Raw genomic sequence first — 21,317 nt, forward strand, 5'->3', positions numbered from 1 at the left:
CCATGCTTCATTTAACTTTCACAAGTCATGTGACAGGCACCATTTTCACAGGTGTAAAAAAAGTCTGAGAGTAGCTAAAGGATACATTCCCAGTTTCACGGCTAGAAAGAAAACACGGGATTTATTTCCTTGTTTTGTTTTGTATTTTTTGCGGTACGCGGGCCTCTCACTGTTGTGGCCTACTCCCGTTGCGGAGCACAGACTCTGGACGCGCAGGCTCAGCGGCCACGGCTCACTGGCCCAGCCGCTCCGCGGCATGTGAAATCTTCCCGGACCGGGGAACGAACCCGTGTCCCTGCATCGGCAGGCGGACTCTCAACCACTGCGCCACCAAGGAAGCCCTATTTTTTTGTTTTGTATTGTCTACACTTATTTCACTTTATTGCGGTTTAGCCTCAGCGGAGCACGTAAGTTTTGGGATCCACACTAAAATCAGGGTTGGGACTTTGGCCCCGCCCCTTGCACAGCTTGCTCGTTCATCGGAGACTCTGGCTCCGCCCCTAAACTACATTTCCCAGCAGGCCAAGCGCCGGCGCCGACGCAATTCCTCCCGGCGTGCCTCGCGGCGGGAAGAAGCCGAGCGGGTTCGAGGCCGACGCGACCCTTCTTCGTTGCCGCCGCGCTGCCGCCGTCGCCCCCGCTGCCGCCGCTGCCGCAGTCTGAGAGAAGCCGTCGCGGCCGCTCCTGCCGCTCCCTCCGGCCACCATGTCCGCCCAGGCGCAGATGCGGGCCCTGCTAGACCAGCTCATGGGCACGGCCCGGGACGGTGAGTAGGGGCGGCCGGCCAGGCGGGGGCTGGGGCGGGAGCGAGGCGAGGCCGCCGGGCGGCCTGAGGCGGGGGGCCGCGACCGTCTGCGCCTGCGCGAGCGTCCTCCCCTCCCCCGCGCGCCGACCGGGGGCGCCGGGCCTTTGTTTGAGCTCTTCCCGCAGGCTGGGTCCCCGGCGGGCTCCTCCCTCGGAGCCCGCGTCGTCGGTGGGGCGCCAGCCCCCTCCCCGCTGACCTTCCTGCGATTTCTCCGCCCCCCCCTCCACCCCCGCGGCCCCCGCCGCCCCTCGAACCGGGAGTCGGCGAAGGGCTGCAGCCAGCTGGGGCTCTGGGCGCTGGCAGCGGGCTGGCGGAGCTCCTCCGCGCAAGGGAGCCGGATGGCCTGGAAACCCTGGCCGTCTTGTTCTGTACCGTTGCAAGGGGAGCCGTAAATTGAGCTTTTCTAACGTGGGTTCCTGCCGCGTGCTTTTCCAGCCCCCTTTTCCTCTAGCCACACAGGAGAGCCTCTGTTTAGCCAGTGCTTGGCAGTCGTTAGGTAGGTTGTACTGTAGGGAGGAGCGCAAGATCTTGATGGTTGTCTCAGGAGAAAGCAGTTGCATCTTTGCAAAACTATATACCTGCTGTGGTTTGTGTTTTCTTTTCTACCGAAGTAATGAAGTTGTAAGTTCACACTGGCACATTCGCAGGGCTGTGCAGATTGTTTGCACTTTATTTCATGGGCGAATAAGTGCTTTTTAGCTTTCTTTGTATATTGAGTTGCTTTTGAATTGCTTCCCATATTTTTATTTCATACAAACTGAACAATTGTGGCCCCTCTATTTTATTTATAAAGGTTCAGTGTATCTTTGCCTGCCTACATCAATCTGCAAGGGAGTTGCAGAAAAGCCTCATGTTCATCGAGCCGTGAGTCACAACCAATTTCTAAGCTGTTATAACAAAAAAGTGTTTGCTTTTTTTCACAAGTAACTTTAAAAGTGTAGTTTAGAAAGAAAACATTTTCAATAAAAAGACACTACATTAATCCTGGATGCTTGCAAATCCTAAAATATATTCCTCCTTTAGTATTACACAGCTCTGTGTCATATACACAGATTAGCTTTAAAATTTGTCACATTCCACTTTGCCTTTACTTTTATGTATCATTCCCCTGACTTCCTTACTGCAGGTTGGGCAAGAAAACTTTTCCTTTAAAACTTTTCAACAGCGGGCATAAAATTCTGCAGCTGAGGTCTTGAAGAATGCAGATGGGTACAGTATGTGTTGGAACTCACAGTGTGTATTGACTAACCTAGTTCCTTTTTTGCCTTTTTTTTTTTCTTCTTGGTATTGTCTTGTTAAAAGTGACTCTCAGGTGCCAACTGTCTTTTTTAAGGGTGGGGGTTAAAGGGGGATAGGTAGACTAGGTTCAGATTATTTATCAGTCAGTAGTAGAGAGAGAAAGCTTTCTTCATATAATTTTGGCAAAATACTGCCTATACGTTGGTCTATAGCAAAATGATTAGACTAATAAATAGCTTTTGTTGGAAACTACCAGCTTTAAGTCATACATGGTGATTCATCGCCCTCTGATTAGCATGGGTTTTGGTATCTCATTGCCCACATGTATGTGTGGGGCTAATGGCTGTTTGGTGCTCAGCATTTTCCTTCTGACTCCTTGACTTCCTTGGCACAATGACGGAGTCAGATCTCTTTAAGTGTGATTCTTCATGATATATTTAGCATCAAAAATCATCTGTATTTCGTTCCAGTTGTAAATACCTCTAGATCAGCTTTTCAGTGTATTTGGTAGTCTGCAAATCATCCAGGTGAATTGTACCAGATATGCTTTTGTGCTTAATGTGATAATATTGTCTTATTTAAAACCACACATGAATTTCAGGAGACGAAACCAGACAGAGGGTCAAGTTTACAGATGACCGTGTCTGCAAGAGTCATCTTCTGGACTGCTGCCCCCACGACATTCTGGCTGGGACGGTAGGTACATTTGGGGGGGATGTCATAAGACACTCAGACATGGATGCTGTGTAGGCACTGAAGGTTTTTCAGGTTGAATTCTGTTTTCTTTTACCAGGAAGAAATTACCTACTGCCCTTCAAGTGATAGGTTCTGTTAGTGGGGTGGAATTTTATATAATGACATATTTCACTTCTATAAAATTCTCTTTGTAAAGTTATCAGGTTTTTGTAGAGTCATTTATACTGAGGTATTCACAGCTAAGTAGTGCAAATACTAGTCTCCTTTGGCTTTAGCAAAAAGTGTACTTCAGGTCAGCCTGTAGCTCTAAGATTCTGGGTTGGTTTGTTTTCAGGTTAAACACATGTTAGACTTTTGATCTAACGAGGTATGTTTCTTCCCCAGATTTTTAGATTTTTGAAAAATCAGGACTAACATCGATTTGCAATTTTGTGTTATGCCACCCTTTCAAGAAATCAATACATGATCCAATAAGTATAGACCTCTCTACTTCTAAGTGAAGTGTAAAATTCTAAGTGAAACTTTAAGTTCATTTCAGATGAAGCAAACAGATAAATGCTAGTTTTGCAGAATGTGCATTTATTCAAAATTAGGTAGGATTTAAGAAGACTAAAGAGTGTGGATTATCTACGGTGATTCACTTACAGAAAATTAGTTTTGTAAACACCATCAGCATTTTCAGATTTCACAGCTCCCTCCTGGAATGTCTACTCATTTTAAGGGTCACATGTGCATGTGCTGGGGAACGTTTTCTTCATAATTAATTGTTGCTTTTATTATTACCATTTTGGGGGAGCAGCGTCTGGCAAACTGCACAGGTGTATTGAATCTTCTCAAGCTGGCTCTTCTGACAGCAAATAGGAAATGAAAGCCAAGCCTTGTGCCTTTGTTAGCTGGGGTTTTGCCAGTGGTTGACCTGGTATAGGAAAATATTATAACTACTGTGTGCTCCAGATTGTTGTGGGTGCCATCACTGTAGACTACTGGCTTCCACTGGTCATAAGCAGTCAGCGGTAGGATACTCCTGTATGAGGCATCATAACCTGGAATTGCTGGTAGGTCTTAGTGGAAGAAGTCAAAGGGAGTAGAGGGACATGCACCAGTGTGAAGCAGTTCAACCATATTTTTCTTGATTGGATCCCTATGTAGCATTGTTCCAGAATGCTGGTGAATGAGGGCATTTCCTACAAATGTTTATTGTGTTAGGTATAGGTTCATTTGCCAGATATTTGTTGGACACATACTCTGTGCCAGGCACTGGGGATGTGGTACCAATAAGACAAAATCTTTACTCTCATCTAATGGAGGAACAGGACAGACAGTAAATAATGAATGAGTAGGTTCTGGACTGTTGGATAGGGTGATAAGGAAAGGCCTCTCAGGAACATGGGAGCAGAGACCTGAATGGTGAGAAAAAACACACGCGTGCGTTTGGGGGATTAACGCTCCAGGTGGATGCTGGAGCAGAGGGAAGCAGGGGTGCCTCAGGTGCCTCTGGGCTGGTGTGCTTCAGGGGGAGGGAGACAGAGGCTGTGGAACCAGAGCAGTGATGAGAGGCCAAGTACTGCTCAGCATCACTCCGTCCCGCGTGGGTTACAGGGCAGCTCAGACTGAGGAGGAGGGAGCCCAGGAGACCCATGTTCATGTGAGGGTGCCGTGAACAATTGTGTGGGGTCGTGAGGTCAGTTGAGGTGAGGGTTGGGAACTTGGATGGTGTTGTAAAGGTTGAGCCTTAACTGGTGTGGGCTATATGGAGGTGGCAAGTGAGAGGTAGAGTTTGTGTTGTGTTAAATTGGAATGAATATAATTCTTTAGAACACAGCTGCAAGATGAAAATGGTTATAACCCTCAGCTTGCCAAGGGCTGCTCCATACCCAAATCTTTGCTCAAAACCGTCTCCTGTCAGTAGGGGTGAGACAACGGAGGAATGGAAGCAATCGTTTTATTGAGGCTTGATTAGTAAGAGCGGAGGGATAGCTGGAGGGAAGGTAGTGTAACTTGTCTTGTGGTAGAACTTTGGTTTCCTGAAGGTTCTAGAAGGAGCCTTTATTTGCCCTTCCCTGTCTGCAGTGTGAGACCACTGGAGAGTAGAGAACACAGATGTTTGTTCAGTAAAAAAAAAAAAAAAAAAGGGGGTCTGACATGCTGGATTTGACAGCCATTTGGAATATTTTGGAAGAAGTTTATGAGTGTGGTATTTCAGCTGTGCTTGGTGTTTGGCTGCTAGGGGAATTGGCCAGTACTTCCTTGCCTCCTTGGCAAAGCTGAAAAGCTACCTCCAGAGTAACCATGGAACCCCAGGCCTGTATTCCACTTGCTTTAGCTTGAGAGCTCCCACCTGAAGGAAGGTAATGGTGAATTTTGCTTTATATGTGGTTCCCTAATGTCGAAATTTTCTTGACAGTTGAAGTTTTTAGAATGGAAATTGATTTGCAGTTAAAATTATAGTACTCAGCGGTTTTGGTGCTTGCTTCATCTGGAGGTGGTTTTTCTTTGAGTAACAATTTTGTTAGCTTTTAAATAATTTCTGATAGCTATCTCTCATTTTTCAGCTGTTGCACTTAGTTTTGTTTGTGGAAGCTATATATTTTTAAAGAATTATACTTGCTATTTAAAAGAGTGAAGGAAGCAAAAGTTGTCAGCTTTACAGTGATAGCAATTTTAGCTGCAACTTTGGCTTTTGGAACTTGTTTCCCTACCTCTGGATTCCCCACGTAACCAACATGTGTAAACTACACATGACTTCGGAGTAAGCATAATGAAGGAGAAAAGAGCTTTTGGCATGTAGCCTTCAGTCAAAATGAAGATAAACTCCACCCTAGACAGTCCCCTCATGGCTCTGTCACTGGGATACTGAAGGAAATTTTGTTAAGAGCATGGCTGCACTTTCTGAGATTCGGACCCAGGAGTCAGGCACTGCGAGCCTCTCTCATGTGCCTAAAAACTAAAATGTTGAGGGTTTTGTAACCCATGAAGATTTTTTTGATCTCGTTTTGAACACACTTGTAGTTTGAGCTTAAAGGAGTTCCTGAACTCCATCATTCTTTGTTTCTAGTCGTACTTGTGACCAACAGCTTGGGTTCCCAAGGTGTCTCCTCATTGGGCTGTTGGGTTTTCTTAACTTGCATTCTCTGACTTATTAGCCTGACCCTCAGCATCCAAACGTCCCTGTTGCTGTTTAGATGATCAGAGGCAAGGGTGGGGGTGGGGGTGTCCCTGTACAGGATCCTCTACTTAGGATTTAGATGAGAAATACGCACTGCTAATTGTTCTGTACGTGCTCACAACATGTAATAGCACATCAGGCGAAATCTTACTGGTAACACAAATAATTTGTTTTGTTAAAAGAGCCTTTTGTTTTTCAAATGGGGCAAGTGAATGGTCCAGTCTGTGTTCCCAGTTACGTGTCCAGAGCCATTTAGCAGGTTAGGAGAATGTTTGGAGAATTGCTTTGGCTCTGAATCAGCCTGTTCTGCTTTATTTCCTTTGGTATACAAAGAGCTACACAAAGCCAGGTGTTAGGTTATGTTGTAATTTCCAAAACCTCGTTTTTCTCTGTTCTTTCTTTTTCCTCTTTTTGTCTCTGTAGCATCTTGAGTAGTCGTGGCTGCAAGAAGGAATGCATGGAAACTTGCTGCTATCAGTGATACTTTTGTTTCCTGGCCTCTTCCTTGCCACCCTCTCACCCCTCATGTTGCTATTCACCGAATAAACATTTCTTATGTGACTAATGCAATAATAAAACTGGCAAAAGCTAAATAATGAAAACATTACTAGTCTGTTTCTGGTTCTGTAAGAGATATAAATCATTACACTTAAATGCACCTGTTCTGAGTGTCATATAGTCATGACGGTATCAATAAAAGGAAAATAAGTCTTCTTAGCCATATTATTTTTAAATTTTCTTATCATAGTTAATATCCAAAAAAGTACTGTTTATTTTGATGACAGCTAAAACACCAGGTCACAGTGCTTCCTACAAATGGGTAGATGTTCATGTGTAAATTTTTGTTTCTTTCTCACAGCGCATGGATTTAGGAGAATGTACCAAAATCCACGATTTGGCCCTCCGAGCAGATTATGAGATTGCAAGTAAAGAAAGGGACCTCTTTTTTGAATTGGATGTAAGTTTTATTTTGTGTTAATTATTCCCTACTGTGAAGAGCCAAATACTGCACCAACAAGAATAATGTAACCTTTGTAAGTTATGAAGCAGAATAATGAAATAGATGTCATTCCACCGCTCTCTGGCTGGGAGCTAGAACGTGGCCAGTACCGATTTGTGTCTGTGTGTCTATCATCCCTATTCGGTTCTATGTTTTGTATGTATCATTTTCTTTAAAAATGTTTCTTATTACATATTTTATGATTCCTTGAACATTGTGTTTATTCTTCTCTTTGAGTCTTATAAAAATGGTTTCATAGCATAGGTAATCTTTAATAACTTTTTTCCTTCAGTATTATGTTCCAGTTTACATATTTTGTTGAGTATGGTTTGTTTGTTTTCATTGCTGCTTGAGTATTCCCCAAACTATCCATTTTGTGTTCATAGACAATTGGGTTGATACTAGTTTCATTTTAATTTTTTATTCTTAAACTATTATGAACAGTGTTATAAATGTTCTTGAATATCTTCTTGGTGCACGTGTACAACGGTTTATCTAGGGTATATTCCTAGGAGAGGTATTGCTGGATTGTAGGAGAGGCACGTTTATTCTTGAAAGATCTGTAATGTTGTCTTTTTCTTTTTTCTCCCTGTTTGAGAATGTGTATCAGTTTACAGCCCTAATAGCAGTGTACACATCCTCACTAACATTTGGTATTGTCAGACCATTAAATTTTTGCAATTTAGTGGTTATAAAATGTCATTTCATAACTTTATTGTCATTTTTGCCTCCCAAAGGAGCCTTTTTTAGACCTTTTCCCATAATTTGTCTACTTCCCCGCCATGAAATTTTGATACCACAGATACCCAGCATATCAGTTTATGTGATCCTTTCCGGGCCACTAACCATTGTAATATCTAAGATTTTTTTCACTCTTCATGACAAGATTTCATCCCTGTCCCCATTGAGAATGCATGATTGTCACTCCATTCTATTTATTTAGATTTTTTTTTTTTGCCGTGCTGTGTTGCTTGTGGGATCTTAGTTCCCCGACCAGAGATTGAACCCAGGTCCCCTGCAGTGGAATCGCCGAGTCCTAACCACGGGACTGCCAGGGAATTCCCATGGAGTCACTCTGTTAGTTTTTTCTTTTTCCAAGTCCTCCATCCCTGGTTTGACCAGAGGTCAGTGAGGGGTTTGATGCCATTCAGGTTCCTCAGTGAAGACTGGGAAGGCACTGAGCTTGGTGGGAGGAAGTCAGAGAAAAGCAAAACCAAGGAAAGACTTTTTTTTTTTCTGCCAATGGACATTTTAGAGATATAGTATAGCTAGAGTCAATTCTACTTAAATCAGTAATCTTAAAAAGTGATTAAAATTATCATTTCTTTTTCAAGTACAGTCTTCAACATCAGCGTTGAATCTTTGAATTAACTAAAAATGCCTTTAGCAACAAACAGCTCAACTAATAGATGGGGCTTGGAGATGAAAGTTTTCTTTATTGTGAGTTTAAATTCTTCAGTACCTGAAAAACGCTTATGTAAAGAGACCATTACCTTGGGATATCAGGAAGAGTTAGATACACAGATGTATAGGTTAAATTTTCAATTTTAGTAACATAATTTTTTTGGATCACAAATCTAAGCATTTCTGCTACATGAGAATGTCAGTGTACTTTTTAAATGCCCTGATGAATTTATGCTGAAGAATAGATGAATAGAAGAAATTTAGACTACAGAAAGACTGAAACATATACGGTAATTTAGTATTTTATGAAAGGCATGTGTTCAGCCACTGTGGAGATGAGTTTTTCAATGAACACTATTAGGAACTATGGATTAGCTAGTTGGGGGAAAAACCAGGTTGGATCCCCCAAAAGAGAATTTTGTTCTGTCATCTTGACATGTTATAAAGCCTAGAAGCTATAAGGGAAAGATGGATACATTTTTCTGAGTAGGCACTTAAAAATATTAGCATATCAGAAATTCCTATACATAAAATAAGAATTCAACTGGGACAAAATATTTGCAGCACATATGACGAAGGGCAAGTATCCTTTGTATATAGAATTCATCATGATTGAGAAGAACTGTAACAATAGCTGAATAGAAAATGGGCAAAGGATAGAAAAGGACACTTTCTGGTAGGCATCTAATCCTATGGCAGATACTCACCCTCACTCAGAGCTAAGGAGATGGAGAGTTAAGTAATCCTGATACACCTCCTGGATAATTGAGCATCTGAAGGTGTGAAAGCACATCCCAGCAGTGCTAGTTCTGAGAGTATATCTGACCGATACTTTTGCATATGTACAAAGATAAATTTGCTCCAGAATATTCCTGCAGCATTAGAACTGCAGAAAACCAGAACACTGTAGGCTTCTTCATTGAGGGCTTGGCTAAGTCATTGCTCTTCTTTACAATGGAATGATGTATAGCTATGGAAAGAGGATTGAGTTCAGTGTGGTTCAGTGTATGTTGTTGTGAAATTATCTTCAAGATAAAGAGGAAAAGCAAGTGTGATACGATGGCTTCTGTAGTGTGATTTTTAAAAAGGAAGGACATTTATACCCATTGACGTACCTAGATGTACAGAGTAGTTTTAGAAGAAACCAAGAGATTATGAACATTCTTTTCGTAGTTGGAGGGCTCAAGTGGGTCACGAGACCTTTTTGTATTGTGAAAATTTACCATTTGCAGGAATACCTTTTCCTGTTAAAGAGGTAACCACCTGTCCTTTCAACTCCTTAAAAATCATATTTGACCTAACAGATGGCTCATGTTGAAATGTTTCATGGCTAGTGCTGTAAACCTACGCAGGAGGCCTCCTGTCCTGAAGAACGAAGGGTGACTTGGAGCAGCTGTGTTTGTGGGAGGGCAGTCTTGTCAGGTGGCTCTCAGCATGTCAAATGCTTGTATACACTTGTTCCAGAACTCTGCTGGGACTGTATCTTAGTGATATGTGTTAATGGGTACACAGAAAAGGTGCCCATTGCAGCTTTTTTTGTGAAAGTAAAAGACTGAAGTAAAAAGAGGAGGATGTACTGGAAATGTTTTATTAGTGGGGGCTACTTGCGTAAGGTATGGTCCTGCCACACAGTGCGTGGTGCTTTGTGGAGCGCTAAGCAGGTACCTCTGGGTGTTAGGGAGAGTTTACCATAAAAAGGTTTTTTAAATAATGGCTTTAAGATACAATTCACTAGCCATAAAATTTACCCTGCCTTAAAATTTTTAACATATATATATATCAGTAGTGTTTAGATGTGCATGGGTTTATTTATTTATTTTTTAATTTTATTTTTTGCTGCGTTGGGTCTTCGTTGCTGCGTGAGGGCTTTCTTTAGTTATGGCGAGCGGGGGCTACTCTTCGTTGTGGTGCACGGGATGGGTTACTTTGATAGAGGTAAATTGGCCTGACTTTAAAATACCAAACTAAAATAACTTTTTTTTCCCTTAGTTATGCAGAATAAACTTAGAAGGAAAAAATAAAGTGCTTTTCCAGAATATAGATTTGTTAAAAGAATTTGATAAAAATCCAATTTTTAAATCTCTTCGGTAGGAAACGTAACTGCTACAGATTCCAGGTGAAAAGTCTTCCCTTTCCACGTGACTAGCCATCCAGTACCTGTCTTCAGAGGTCACTTGTATCTTTCAAAGACAGGCCATTCAGGATGAACAGATATATATATATACACATATATATGTATATATGTATAAATATATATATATGTATGTATATAGGTATATATGTGTATATGTCAGAAAGGCTAGTTGTGATTTTTCTTGTCAAAATTGCAATTTTGATAAATCAGAACACCTCAGAAGCTTTTCGGCCAGATGTGGCCAGTGGGCTGACTCTTGCTATCACTGACCTGTTGCTGCCTCCTGATGACCTGCTGTTGGTGCTAGGCTCCTAGCCTTCCACATATGTAGCCTGTGGACTGTTCAGTTCCCAGGCGTGGGACCAGCAGCTCCCATGTTGAGGTTGGTTTCTGGAGGGACTACAGTGTAGTCATCGCTATTGGAAGATGGACACAGGTTTTGTTTTCACAAGTTGTGAACCATCGCTAAATCATGACTTGTTCTGATTTTTCTTAATAACTTGTATTTATGTATCTCACCAAGTGTTTTGGTAGAATATCTTCACTGTTGACGATGAATCTGTGAGGTGAGCCAAACATTTATCTCCAAAGTCTCTGAAAGTATAATAAGATTGATGCCAGAATTAATGCAAGCAGCATCAAATGACGCTGGGAGAGGAGTCATTCCGTTTAGCAGATCAGTCAGGGATATTTAGGAGCTATTTTTATCTAGGTTGTGTTAGAAAGACAGCTGACAAAAAAAGTACAGCATTTATTTTGTCTTCATGTTGAAAAAATTAAATATATTATTAATGTAACAGGCATTTGAATTATATTTTAAGCCATGTTTATCATGCAAGTTTTTTTAAAAAATTTATTTATTTTTCACTGCGTTGGGTCTTCGTTGCTGCGTGTGGGCTTTCTCTAGTTGCAGTGAGCAGGGGCTACTCTTTGTTGTGGTGTGTGGACTTCTCATTGCAGTGGCTTCTCTTGTTGCGGAGCACGAGCTCTAGGTGCGTGGACTTCAGTAGCTGTGGCTCGCGGGCTCAGTAGTTGCGGTGCACGGGCTTAGTTTCTCCACCGCATGCGGAATCTTTCCAGGCCAGGGCTTGAACCTGTGTCCCCTGCATTGTCAGGTGGATTCTTAACCATTGCGTCACCAGGGAAGTCCCTCGGTAAATCTTTTATAAGAGGTCATCAGCCCTTTATACTACTTTCAGATATTTATAGACTTTGAGTCCCCTCTAAGCAATTTGTAAGAAATTGTCCCAGAAGAATAATTGCCTGTGTATGAGAAGACTTAAGATGTTTATTGCATCATTTTGGATTAGTGAAAAGTGAAAAAATGCAAATGTGTATTCATTGTGGAATGGTTATAGTTGTGTTAAAATACAGTGAAACACAGCTATAGATACAGAAGATGCGTGTATTGATGTGAAAAATGAAAAAAGCTTGAAAAACTCCTAAGTGGAGTAAAAATTGTTTGCTTTTATATGCGTTTTGATACAATTTTAAAAGGTATATACCAAGCTCTTAAGTGATTATTTCTTAGGGGAGGAGAAAGAAATATGCTTTCTTTTTTTTCTTTTTTGACTCATGGTGTTCAGGATCTTAATTCCCCAACTAGGGGTGGAACCAGTGCACCCTGTAGTGGAACCACGGAGTCCTAACCACTGGACCACCGGGGAATTCCAAATTATGCTAAGTCGTGAAAAGTTATTAGGTCCAGTCAGGTTGCTAAAATAGTAGGCAGAAATGAAAATTTAAAGGTATTTCTACCTTGTAACTTACTTCTACAAATCTCTTATCTTAAGGAAGTACAGTGGCCTCTTAAACAACACAGGTTTGAACTGTGTGGGTCCACTTACATATGGATTTTTTTCAATAAATACATACTACAGTACTACACAATCCATCGCTAACCCCCTCATTGTTCAAGGGTCAACTGTGATTGAAAACACAGGCAAACACTGGTACACAAAGATGTTTGTGGTAGCTAGCATTGTTTATAAGATTGAAAAGTTGGATGCAACAAAAAAGGCTCAATGATGAATGAACAAATTATGATACACTCAAATGGTAGACTGTGCTCTTGAAACTTTGTGACACCTGTTCAATGACTTAAAATTCCTTAGGAAATCATGAGAAAGACAAAGATAAAATTGTGTATACTGAAGATTTCTGTGTGCTCTCCTTGGAAGCATGTGGCTGAATCAGAATTCATTGACTATCACGGAAAACGCCAAAAGCCCCCTTTCCCTGTGCCCCTCCCGCTCCCTGGAGGCAGTCCCTTACCACAGCTTTAAGGTGGAAGGAAGCAACAGCTTGCTGCTCAAATGCTACAGGCTGACCTTGGATGGTCAGGGTTTTTTGTTTGTTTGTTTTACCATGGAGAATCTCATACATCAAAAGGAGGTGTAACAGTATAATGAATCTCCATGTACCCATCACTCAGCCTCAGGAATGATCAGCTCAGGACCAACTGTGTTTCATCTTTGTGTACCCACTTCTCACAAATCTCAAAACAAACCTCACACATCCTGTCATCTCATCTGTAAATATTTCAGTGTTGCCATTGGCTTTTGAAGTTCTCTTTACTCTGCATACAAAGATCTGGTATTATATTTGGTTGTGACAGAATCTCCTTACTAGCATGTTGTTTGTTGTTTTTTTTTTTAACTGAAATATAGTTGATTTACAATGTTGCATTAGTTTTTTGTGTACAGCAAAGCGATTCAGTTATACATATATATAAATTCTTTTTCAGATTCTTTTCTATTATAGTTTATTACAAAATACTGAATATAGTTCCCTGTGCTGTACAGTAGGACCTTGTTTGTCTATTTTGTATATAGTAGTTTGTATCTTATTAGCATTGTTTCTAAAAATACATTGAGGAAAAATTTAAACATGCAGAAGTAGACAGAATAATATAATGAGATCTCTGGGTTTCATCTCCCAGTTTTCAGTGATTGTTGACGTGAAGACTCTTATTTCATCTTTATTCTTGTCTTTCCACACTGGATTATTTTACGGTAGTTCCTAGACATAGAATTTCATCTGTAAGTACTGCAAATAGTACATCTAGAAGATAATTTTATTTAAAGTATTGGTAATTTAAGAAATAATTTTTTAACATTATCTAAGTCCTCAAATTTCCCAGACTATCTCAAAAAGTATTTTTTTTACGATCATTTGTTTGACTCAGAATTCAAAATAAGAGCCACACATTAGGATGTATTGTAAGTCATTTTAAATCTGTTTGTTTGAAGAAATTAATTTTTAAGTCTCTCATATCCTGGATTTTGCTGATTGCATCCTTATAATGCAGTCTTTTTAATGTGTTTTCCTTTATCTTTGAAACTTCCTATAACCTGGGAGTTAGATCTGGAAGCTTGACGGTCAGAATCAGGTTCTCGTTTGACAGAGTAGTGCAGGGGCCGGGACGGGCACTGGCTGGTGCGTCACCTTGGGTGGCAAAACGTCAGTGGAATTGGGTGGCACAGGCAGCCTGACCTGGTTGCACAGGCCCCCATCAGCCTTTGGCCTCATGCTTTAAGCAGCAGTTGAGGATTATTGCCTAGATCAGTTATGTCACTAGGGTTACTGCTTGTCAGTTGTTTATTTATTTATTTATTTGGCTGCATTGGGTCTTAGTTGCGGCACACAGGATCTTTCCTTGCAGCGCACGGGCTCTTTTTTGTGGCACATGTGTTCAGTAGTTGCAGCACACAGGCTCAATAGTTGCAGATCGCAGGCTCTCCAGTTGTGGCATGCAGTCTTAGTTTCCCCACAGCATATGGAATCTTAGTTCCCTGACCAGGGATTGAACCTGCATCACCTTCATTGGAAGGCAGACTCTTCACCACTGGACCACCAGGGAAGTCCTGTCAGTAACTTAAAAACATGTAAAACACTCACGTGATTAAGAGTTTGAGATATGAAAGGTATGTTGTGAAGCCTGCCTCCTTCTCTGTTCTTTAGCCCCCTGGTTGGCCCCAGAGGTAACCAGTTGTTCGGTTTCTTCTCTTTCCTTCAGAGATTATGTGGATACCTGAGGGACATGTATCTCTACTTTCTATTTTATTTTATTTTTATAAATTTTATTTATTTATGGCTGTGTTGGGTCTTCGTTGCTGTGCACAGGCTTTCTCTAGTTGTGGTGAGCGGAGGCTACTCTTCGTTGCGCTGTGTGGGCTTCTCATCACAGTGGCTTCTCGTTGTGGAGCACAGGCTCTAGGTGCGCAGGCTTCAGTAGTTGTGGCACGTGGGCTCAGTAGTTGTGGCTTGCCGGCTCCAGAGTGCAGTATCAGTAGTTGTGGCACATGGGTTTAGTCGCTCCGCGGCATGTGGGATCTTCCCGGACCGGGGCTCAAACCCGTGTCCCCCGCATTGGCAGGCGGATTCTTAACCACTACGCCACCAGGGAAACCCTCTTTTTTTTTAAACACAAATAGTAGTCTGCTGTACACGTGCTCTATATCTGCCCCCCTTTCCCTTTTTTTTGGTTTAAGTTTTCAGCATATCTTTGAGATTATTTCCTATTGTATAGTGTACTTCATCCTTTTGTGTCTACATAGTATTCCACAGGATGTGTGTCTGTTTTATAGGACCATGCCCTGTTGATGGTCATAGTGCTGCATTGCACATTGGCACATTGTGAGTGTATCTAGGAAAGATCCCTAGAAGCGGGACTGTTGGCCCAGAAAGGATGTGCTTTTGTCGTTTTGGTAGTTAGTGTCACGGAATTCTCCAGAGGGGTGAATGATCCCACCAGTGATGTGTGAGAGTTCCCATTTTCACATCTTTACTAACAGAGCAGCGAGTTACCAAACTTTCAGTTTTTGCCAGTCAGGTGTAAAAAGGTATTTCTTTGTGGGCCTGACAGGGTTGTCATAAAGGTGTTTCTTTGTGTAGGTGTTCACTGCCTAGACCCTCAGCTTGGGCTGATGGCTGGGACCTCTGGCACTTTTCCACCCCAAATTCAGGTTATCTGGGAGAAAGTGCCTCACCATTGGCTCCTTCTAGCCCAGTACAGCCTCATTCTGACTGCACCAGGGCCAGGCCTTGATTTCTTGAGAGTGTTATGGAATTCCCTAGGAGAGGGAATTGGTCATCTCTGTAAATACATCTCAAGTTTTTCAACTTGAACACAGACACACAGAACATTAAGGTTACAGGGCAGCCCATTTCTTCAGTGTTCACATGTGGAAAATGTAAAGATTTGCTTCTCTCTAATTCAGTGAAAATATGGTTCACTTTTCCCCCACATTGTCTTGCTTTGTGATGTTTTATTTGACAGGTTTCCAGAGCAACACACCATATCAACTAATGGGACCGGTTCTGCTTACACCTGGTCTCTGTAGGTGTGCAGTGTGACAGTCACGCTTTCCCAGTCAGGTCCTGGGTGAGAGTCCTTGTGTGACCCTGGGCAAGTTATTTTGCCCTTTTCTATTTTCTATAAATTGGGCTGGTGAAAACTGCCTCAGAACTGTGAGGACTAAGTGTAGGTACTTTGGAGTCAAACCACAGGGGGCTTTGCATCCTGATGCCATCACTCAGGAGTTTGGAGACTGTGCCTCCATTTCTTCATCTGAAAATTGGGTACCTTGAGAGCCCCTGCGTGGCTTTATTGAGGCACACGTTTGCTGTGACTGTTCTGCTGACAGCATGGGCTCCTCAGGCTCACTGATGCTGCTAGGCAGGCAGGGTCAGGGAGAGCACCTCATGGTCCTGTGTGTGGATGGACAGCCTCCAGCGGCAGTGAGACCTGTGTGCCCCCTGTGCCAGTGGTGTGCCCAGGCCCCCTGAGTAGTTCATGGTTCATCACACCACCCCTGAATTACAAAGGTGGATAACTTCCTAGTAAGTGGTACCTTGTGATTAGGACTTAATTTTTAGATTTGAGTACCTTTTTTTTTTTTTTAATCATTTAAACCTGCTTTTTTTTTGGCTGCCTTGGGTCTTCATTGCTGCGTGCAGGCTTTCTCTAGTTGCGGCGTGAGGGGGCTACTTTTCGTTGCGGTGCATGGGCTTCTCATGTGGTGGCTTCTCTTGTTGCAGATCACGGGCTCTAGGGGCGCAGGCTTCAGTAGTTGCGGCTCGCAGGCTCTAGAGTGCAGGCTCAGTAGTTGTGCATGGGCTTAGTTGCTGCGTGGCATGTGGGATCTTCCCGGGCCAGGGCTTAAACCTGTGTCCCCTGCATTGGCAGGTGGATTCTTAACCACTGTACCACCAGGGAAACGCTAAACCTGCTTTTTGATTTAGGAACCAATCTGGAATTGAGAAGCACATTGAAGAGAGGGAGGGGCAGTAGGACAGAGCCATCTTTTAAAGAACATGGCAGTTAAAGAGACGTCTCTGCAGTATGTCTAGTCTGTGTTGTGAAGTTTACCATTTAATTTTTAGCTTATCAGATGTCTGAGTCAGTTTATATTTTGCTTAGATGCAGCTGGTTGCCTTGATTGGTAAAGGCACTGGCAGAACTGTCAATGTGTATTCCCCACTCAACCCCTGTTGAGCAGATCCCTGGCTGTGTCAGGTGTGAGATCCCTCTTTTTGGGTAGACAATAGAGGAACTCTGCATCAGAGTCTCAGCACGTGTGCATGCATGACCCTTGCACCTCTCAGGCTGGTCTCTTAGGAGCTGTTGTTCCAGGTGAGCACAGATGGTACATGACCCGAGTCAGCTCACTGGTGCTCTGATCCTGGCAAGTCCCCACCTTGTCAGCAGAGCTGGTCAATTTGACATACTTCCAGGAAATGCAGTGCATGCATGCAAACAGATGCCAGTCATCGGCTTTCCTGCTCATTTGATTTGAACATAGTGAAATGTTTATTGAGAATATTTGGGGACCAATGACAGGAAAGAGGTCCTGAGTTCCAAGTGTGTAGAGTGAAATCTGGGAGTTGGCCTTGTGGGCAGTGGGGCTTGGCACCATCACGAGCCTCTTCCCTGTCTTGACCTACTCCCAAGTATGCATTCATTTGAAAAGAGGGGACTGTAATCCTCTCCAGTGTCCCTACTGTCCATTCCAGTGTCACACCAATCCTTGAGGAGTGCTCTCTCCTGACCATATTTGGAGGAAGAGACATAGATTATCACTCCTTGGTCCGTTGGCCTAACTTTCACCTGCCTTATTATCATTTCCACCCAGAACTTTCCTTTCTCTATTTTTCAGCGGTGGATCATTCACCCTGTCTAACCTGGTCATCCACTGCTAACCTCACTTGCTGTCTATGTAACATGATGCTGACTTCAGCAACTTGGGAGGTGCTACTTATCACTGGTCCTAGCCTGACAGTTGGGAAAGTGACGTCCTGTTTGTATGTTTATCTGAAGTTATGTTGGGGCCTTTGACTAATTACAGCAAATTAAGTGCTTAGCATATGTGACTGCTTATTAATTGGTATTTTATTGATTCCCACCAACTCTTTTCAGAGTGTCTTTTCCTTTACCTTTTTGGGTAAGTAGTAACCAGTTTTCCCGCTACTTTAGACGGTGGGCAATAACTAAACGTGTTCACAGCTCTCAGTAACATTTGTTCTATTGTTTTGTTTTGAGGTGGAAGGGGGAACTCTACCCTCAGAACATGAGGGAATAATATTTACGTGGCTCACAAAGACCAGTGAGTACATCATCTGCATCTCCCACGACTCACCAGGAGAGGGCCTCTGACATTAGCTCAGTCCAGCCTTTTCTGACCCTCAGAGACCACTGTTAGTTATGGCCAGGTGTTTTAATTTTCCTCAGAAATTTCTTGGAAACATTGTTGAGGGATGGGGGTTCTTTTACAAATTTTGGAAATAAATAAATCAGATGAGAAGACATGCTTTTGAGTGGTCATTTGGTTTAACAGAGCCCCTTAATTGAATGTGATTGTGGACATTTTAGCTGTAGTGTAGCTTCAGATCTTCCCACTGAACCTACAGGCTTTAAGAACCAACCCAGGACTGTTATTTCCTATCGAACACGTGAGTTCTGAGGTCGTAGGCATGTCACTGACTGTAGCTCTCTGCCTCTCCTGAGCTAGGCGATGGATCACTTGGAGTCCTTTATTGCTGAGTGTGATCGGAGAACTGAGCTTGCCAAGAAGCGGCTGGCAGAGACGCAAGAGGAGATCAGTGCAGAAGTTTCCGCAAAGGTATGCTGGGGAGGCCTTCGCCTCACATTGTTGTCCTAAGAACTGGTCTGCCACCGGGCTAGCAGTCACGGTCACTGCTGAGGGTGCATCTTTGGGATGGATGGTACCCACTGCCTTGGCTGTTCCCAGTGAGGAGGGAAGGCCGTCGCTGAGCTCTTAGCCCCTCCCCACACTGTGCATGTGGGTTTTTTTGTTTGTTTTGTTTTGTTTTTTGTGTGTGCGCGCGCGTGTGCGTATGTTTTAAAGTTTCTTTTTTTATTTTTTTTTAACATCCCTACATAAAACAGGAAATGAGAAAAGTTAGCAGGGAAATGGTTAAACTGTGGTGCATCCATATCATGGAAGAAGAAAGTAGATCTGTGTGGAATTGGCCTGTGTGTCATCTGGATGACCCTTGTCTCCTCTTCAGTGGAACTCTCTTCAGTGTCTTTTTTCCTTTCAGTTTTATAAAAGCATTTCTTAGGAAATAGACAGTTGCAAACTGGATCAACGGTGCCGTTTTATTTCTGAAAGCAAATCCCAATAATTAGGCATTTTGCTTACAGTATAAGTGTATGCATTTAGACCCATGCATTTTTTTACCCTTACCCAGAAGATTGAACTGTAATAGAAGGCATAAAAAGAGATGGTCTAGAAGCTGACCCACATGATGGTCCTTGCAGCCTGTTGGCAGTAACAGCGGTGCTACTGCTTTTATTGGAACGTGGTGCACAGGTCTAGTTATGATCAGTCTCAGTGGTGGCGTTAAGGATGTCGTAATTGTTAGAATTCACATGTCATCAGTGAGGGTTTCCAGCTGTTCTAATATTTTCAGTGGAACAGACCAGAAATGCAACAAGAGAAACACTCGTTTTCTTTGCATTAAAAAATCTGTTGTTTTTAGATGTCTCCTTACCTGATGGTTTCTCTCTCCTAGGCAGAAAAAGTACATGAGTTGAACGAAGAAATAGGGAAGCTTCTTGCTAAAGCTGAACAGCTAGGAGCTGAAGGAAATGTGGATGAATCCCAGAAGATTCTTATGGAAGTGGAGAAAGTCCGTGCAAAGAAAAAAGAAGCTGAGGTTGGTGACAAAAATGTCTTAGAGAGGGAGGAAGTAGTAACTCCAGAGTTGACCTTTTGGGCTAAGATTAAGCCATGCCTTCTTTTTTTGTATACATATTGGGAAGAAGTTGGAAATAACGTGGTATATTGTCAGGATTATACGGTTTAGAGTCAGCACACACTGGGGTTTGTGTCTTCACTCTGCCCCTGTGACCCCGTGTGGCCTCAGACTAGGCACTTGCCAGCTCTGCGCATTACTCCCACGTGTAGAGTGCGTCCTGAGTATAACAGTCAGCGGAGGAGTGTTAGTGAGCACCTGCCGTCTGTCCATCTGGCTCCCAGGGAGGGGGCAGCATGGTGGGTGTTCACCTGGTGTAATTGGGCCAGACTTGCATTGCAGATGCTATGTACAGTGAGGCCTGGTGCTTAGTGACACTGTGTCCTCAGTAGAGAGACCCGTGCAGGTTGCGGGTGGTACCCAGGTGGTGTCCGCTAGGCTGCCAGGCCAGGACACACTGCTGTGTGGTGGAGAAGCTGAGTCAGGGACTCAATGTCTGTATCCGTGACAAGCGTTTTCCTCCTAGATGATTTCCTCTGTTGCATACTCCCTGGTTCTCAAATCTCACTGCTGGAATCAGAGATGGCTTGGGTAGGCTTCGAGAACGGTGGGAATGGTAGTCAGAGGAAGACGGGGCGGGTGTGTTCCTTTAGTAAGTGCTTGTCAAACTCCAGCTATGGGCCAGGCACTTCTCTAGTTGTGAGCAAGCCGGAAGACTCCCTCTCCTGTTGGAGATGATACTGCTGTGGAGAGGGGGGCCAGGCAGAAAGGAATGTGAGCAACGGATAAGATTAATTCTGATGAAGATCGGTGCACTTGGGGGGTGCAGGGCGTGTCCAGGTAGGACAGAGGGACCCTGGAAGGCCCTTAGCTGAGACCAGATGAGAAGGTTCTCAGAATGGTGGGTAGAGGTGAGATGGTGGGGTGGGCGGTGCCCCAGTGCAGGGCTGATTTTGGTTGTTGCTGCACCCCCGGCTTGTCATGGTGCCTGATACATAGTAGCAGCTCAGCGATGACACAACGATTCTCAGCTGAATACACGAATACTGCTGACTGCCTGTGGGTGTTCGAGCGAGGCCCACTCAGGCAATGACGTGTGCATGAAGAGTCGCAAGTCCTGCGTAGAAATCCTACATGGCTGTATACTAAACCCCTGTGTACTTAAATGGGAAATTTATGTTTACATGTAAAAAAAAAAAGTCAGGCTCCCTCGGTTGCTGACAGCTCCAGCAGAAAGGCCAGAGGGTCAGGAAGGAAGCTCTGCGGCCTCTTAGCGAGTCCTGAGGCCAAGCCTTCCTGCTTTGAAGAGCAGAGCAGACACCAGAAACCCGTGAGATGGCTCCGAGATTTATGCATAGGCTGAATGATTGTAGATGTGGGGTTCACCACTTGGATGTCTGCAGACAGCCAAGAGGGCAGCAGGATAGGGGACCCATGGCAACTTGTGCCCAGGACTCCAAGCATCCTTGCTAGAAGGCAGGTGCAAGGATGCTCACAGCAGAACTGGTAAAATGAGCAACCGTCAGTAACCTGGAAAACCACCCATGGACAAACAGCCATGTGCCCCTGAAATGGAGTCCTGCAGCAGTGAACGAACTGAACACATCTGCCTGCAACATCCTGGAGAGAGCTCTCCAGCAACACAGGTGGG

General features: G+C 43.4%; 1 protein-coding gene across 2 annotated transcripts in view; it reads left to right on the forward strand.

The window, feature by feature from the left end:
* The first annotated feature begins 552 nt into the window (after nucleotides 1-552).
* Nucleotides 553-21,317, forward strand: part of LUC7L (LUC7 like) — a 30,230-nt gene continuing 9,465 nt past the window's right edge. The window contains exons 1-6 of one of the 2 annotated variants that reach the window (XM_030872373.3): nucleotides 553-766; nucleotides 1,599-1,669; nucleotides 2,646-2,740; nucleotides 6,766-6,864; nucleotides 18,457-18,567; nucleotides 19,484-19,627. In XM_030872373.3, coding sequence (XP_030728233.1) covers nucleotides 6,769-6,864; nucleotides 18,457-18,567; nucleotides 19,484-19,627 — 351 coding nt within the window. In that variant the 5' untranslated portion in view covers nucleotides 553-766; nucleotides 1,599-1,669; nucleotides 2,646-2,740; nucleotides 6,766-6,768. The remainder of the gene's footprint in view (nucleotides 767-1,598; nucleotides 1,670-2,645; nucleotides 2,741-6,765; nucleotides 6,865-18,456; nucleotides 18,568-19,483; nucleotides 19,628-21,317) is intronic. The other variant, XM_030872371.2, reaches the window with a different exon arrangement.

The sequence above is a fragment of the Globicephala melas genome, chromosome 15 (genome assembly GCF_963455315.2).
Source record: "Globicephala melas chromosome 15, mGloMel1.2, whole genome shotgun sequence".
NCBI classification, from domain to species: domain Eukaryota; kingdom Metazoa; phylum Chordata; class Mammalia; order Artiodactyla; family Delphinidae; genus Globicephala; species Globicephala melas.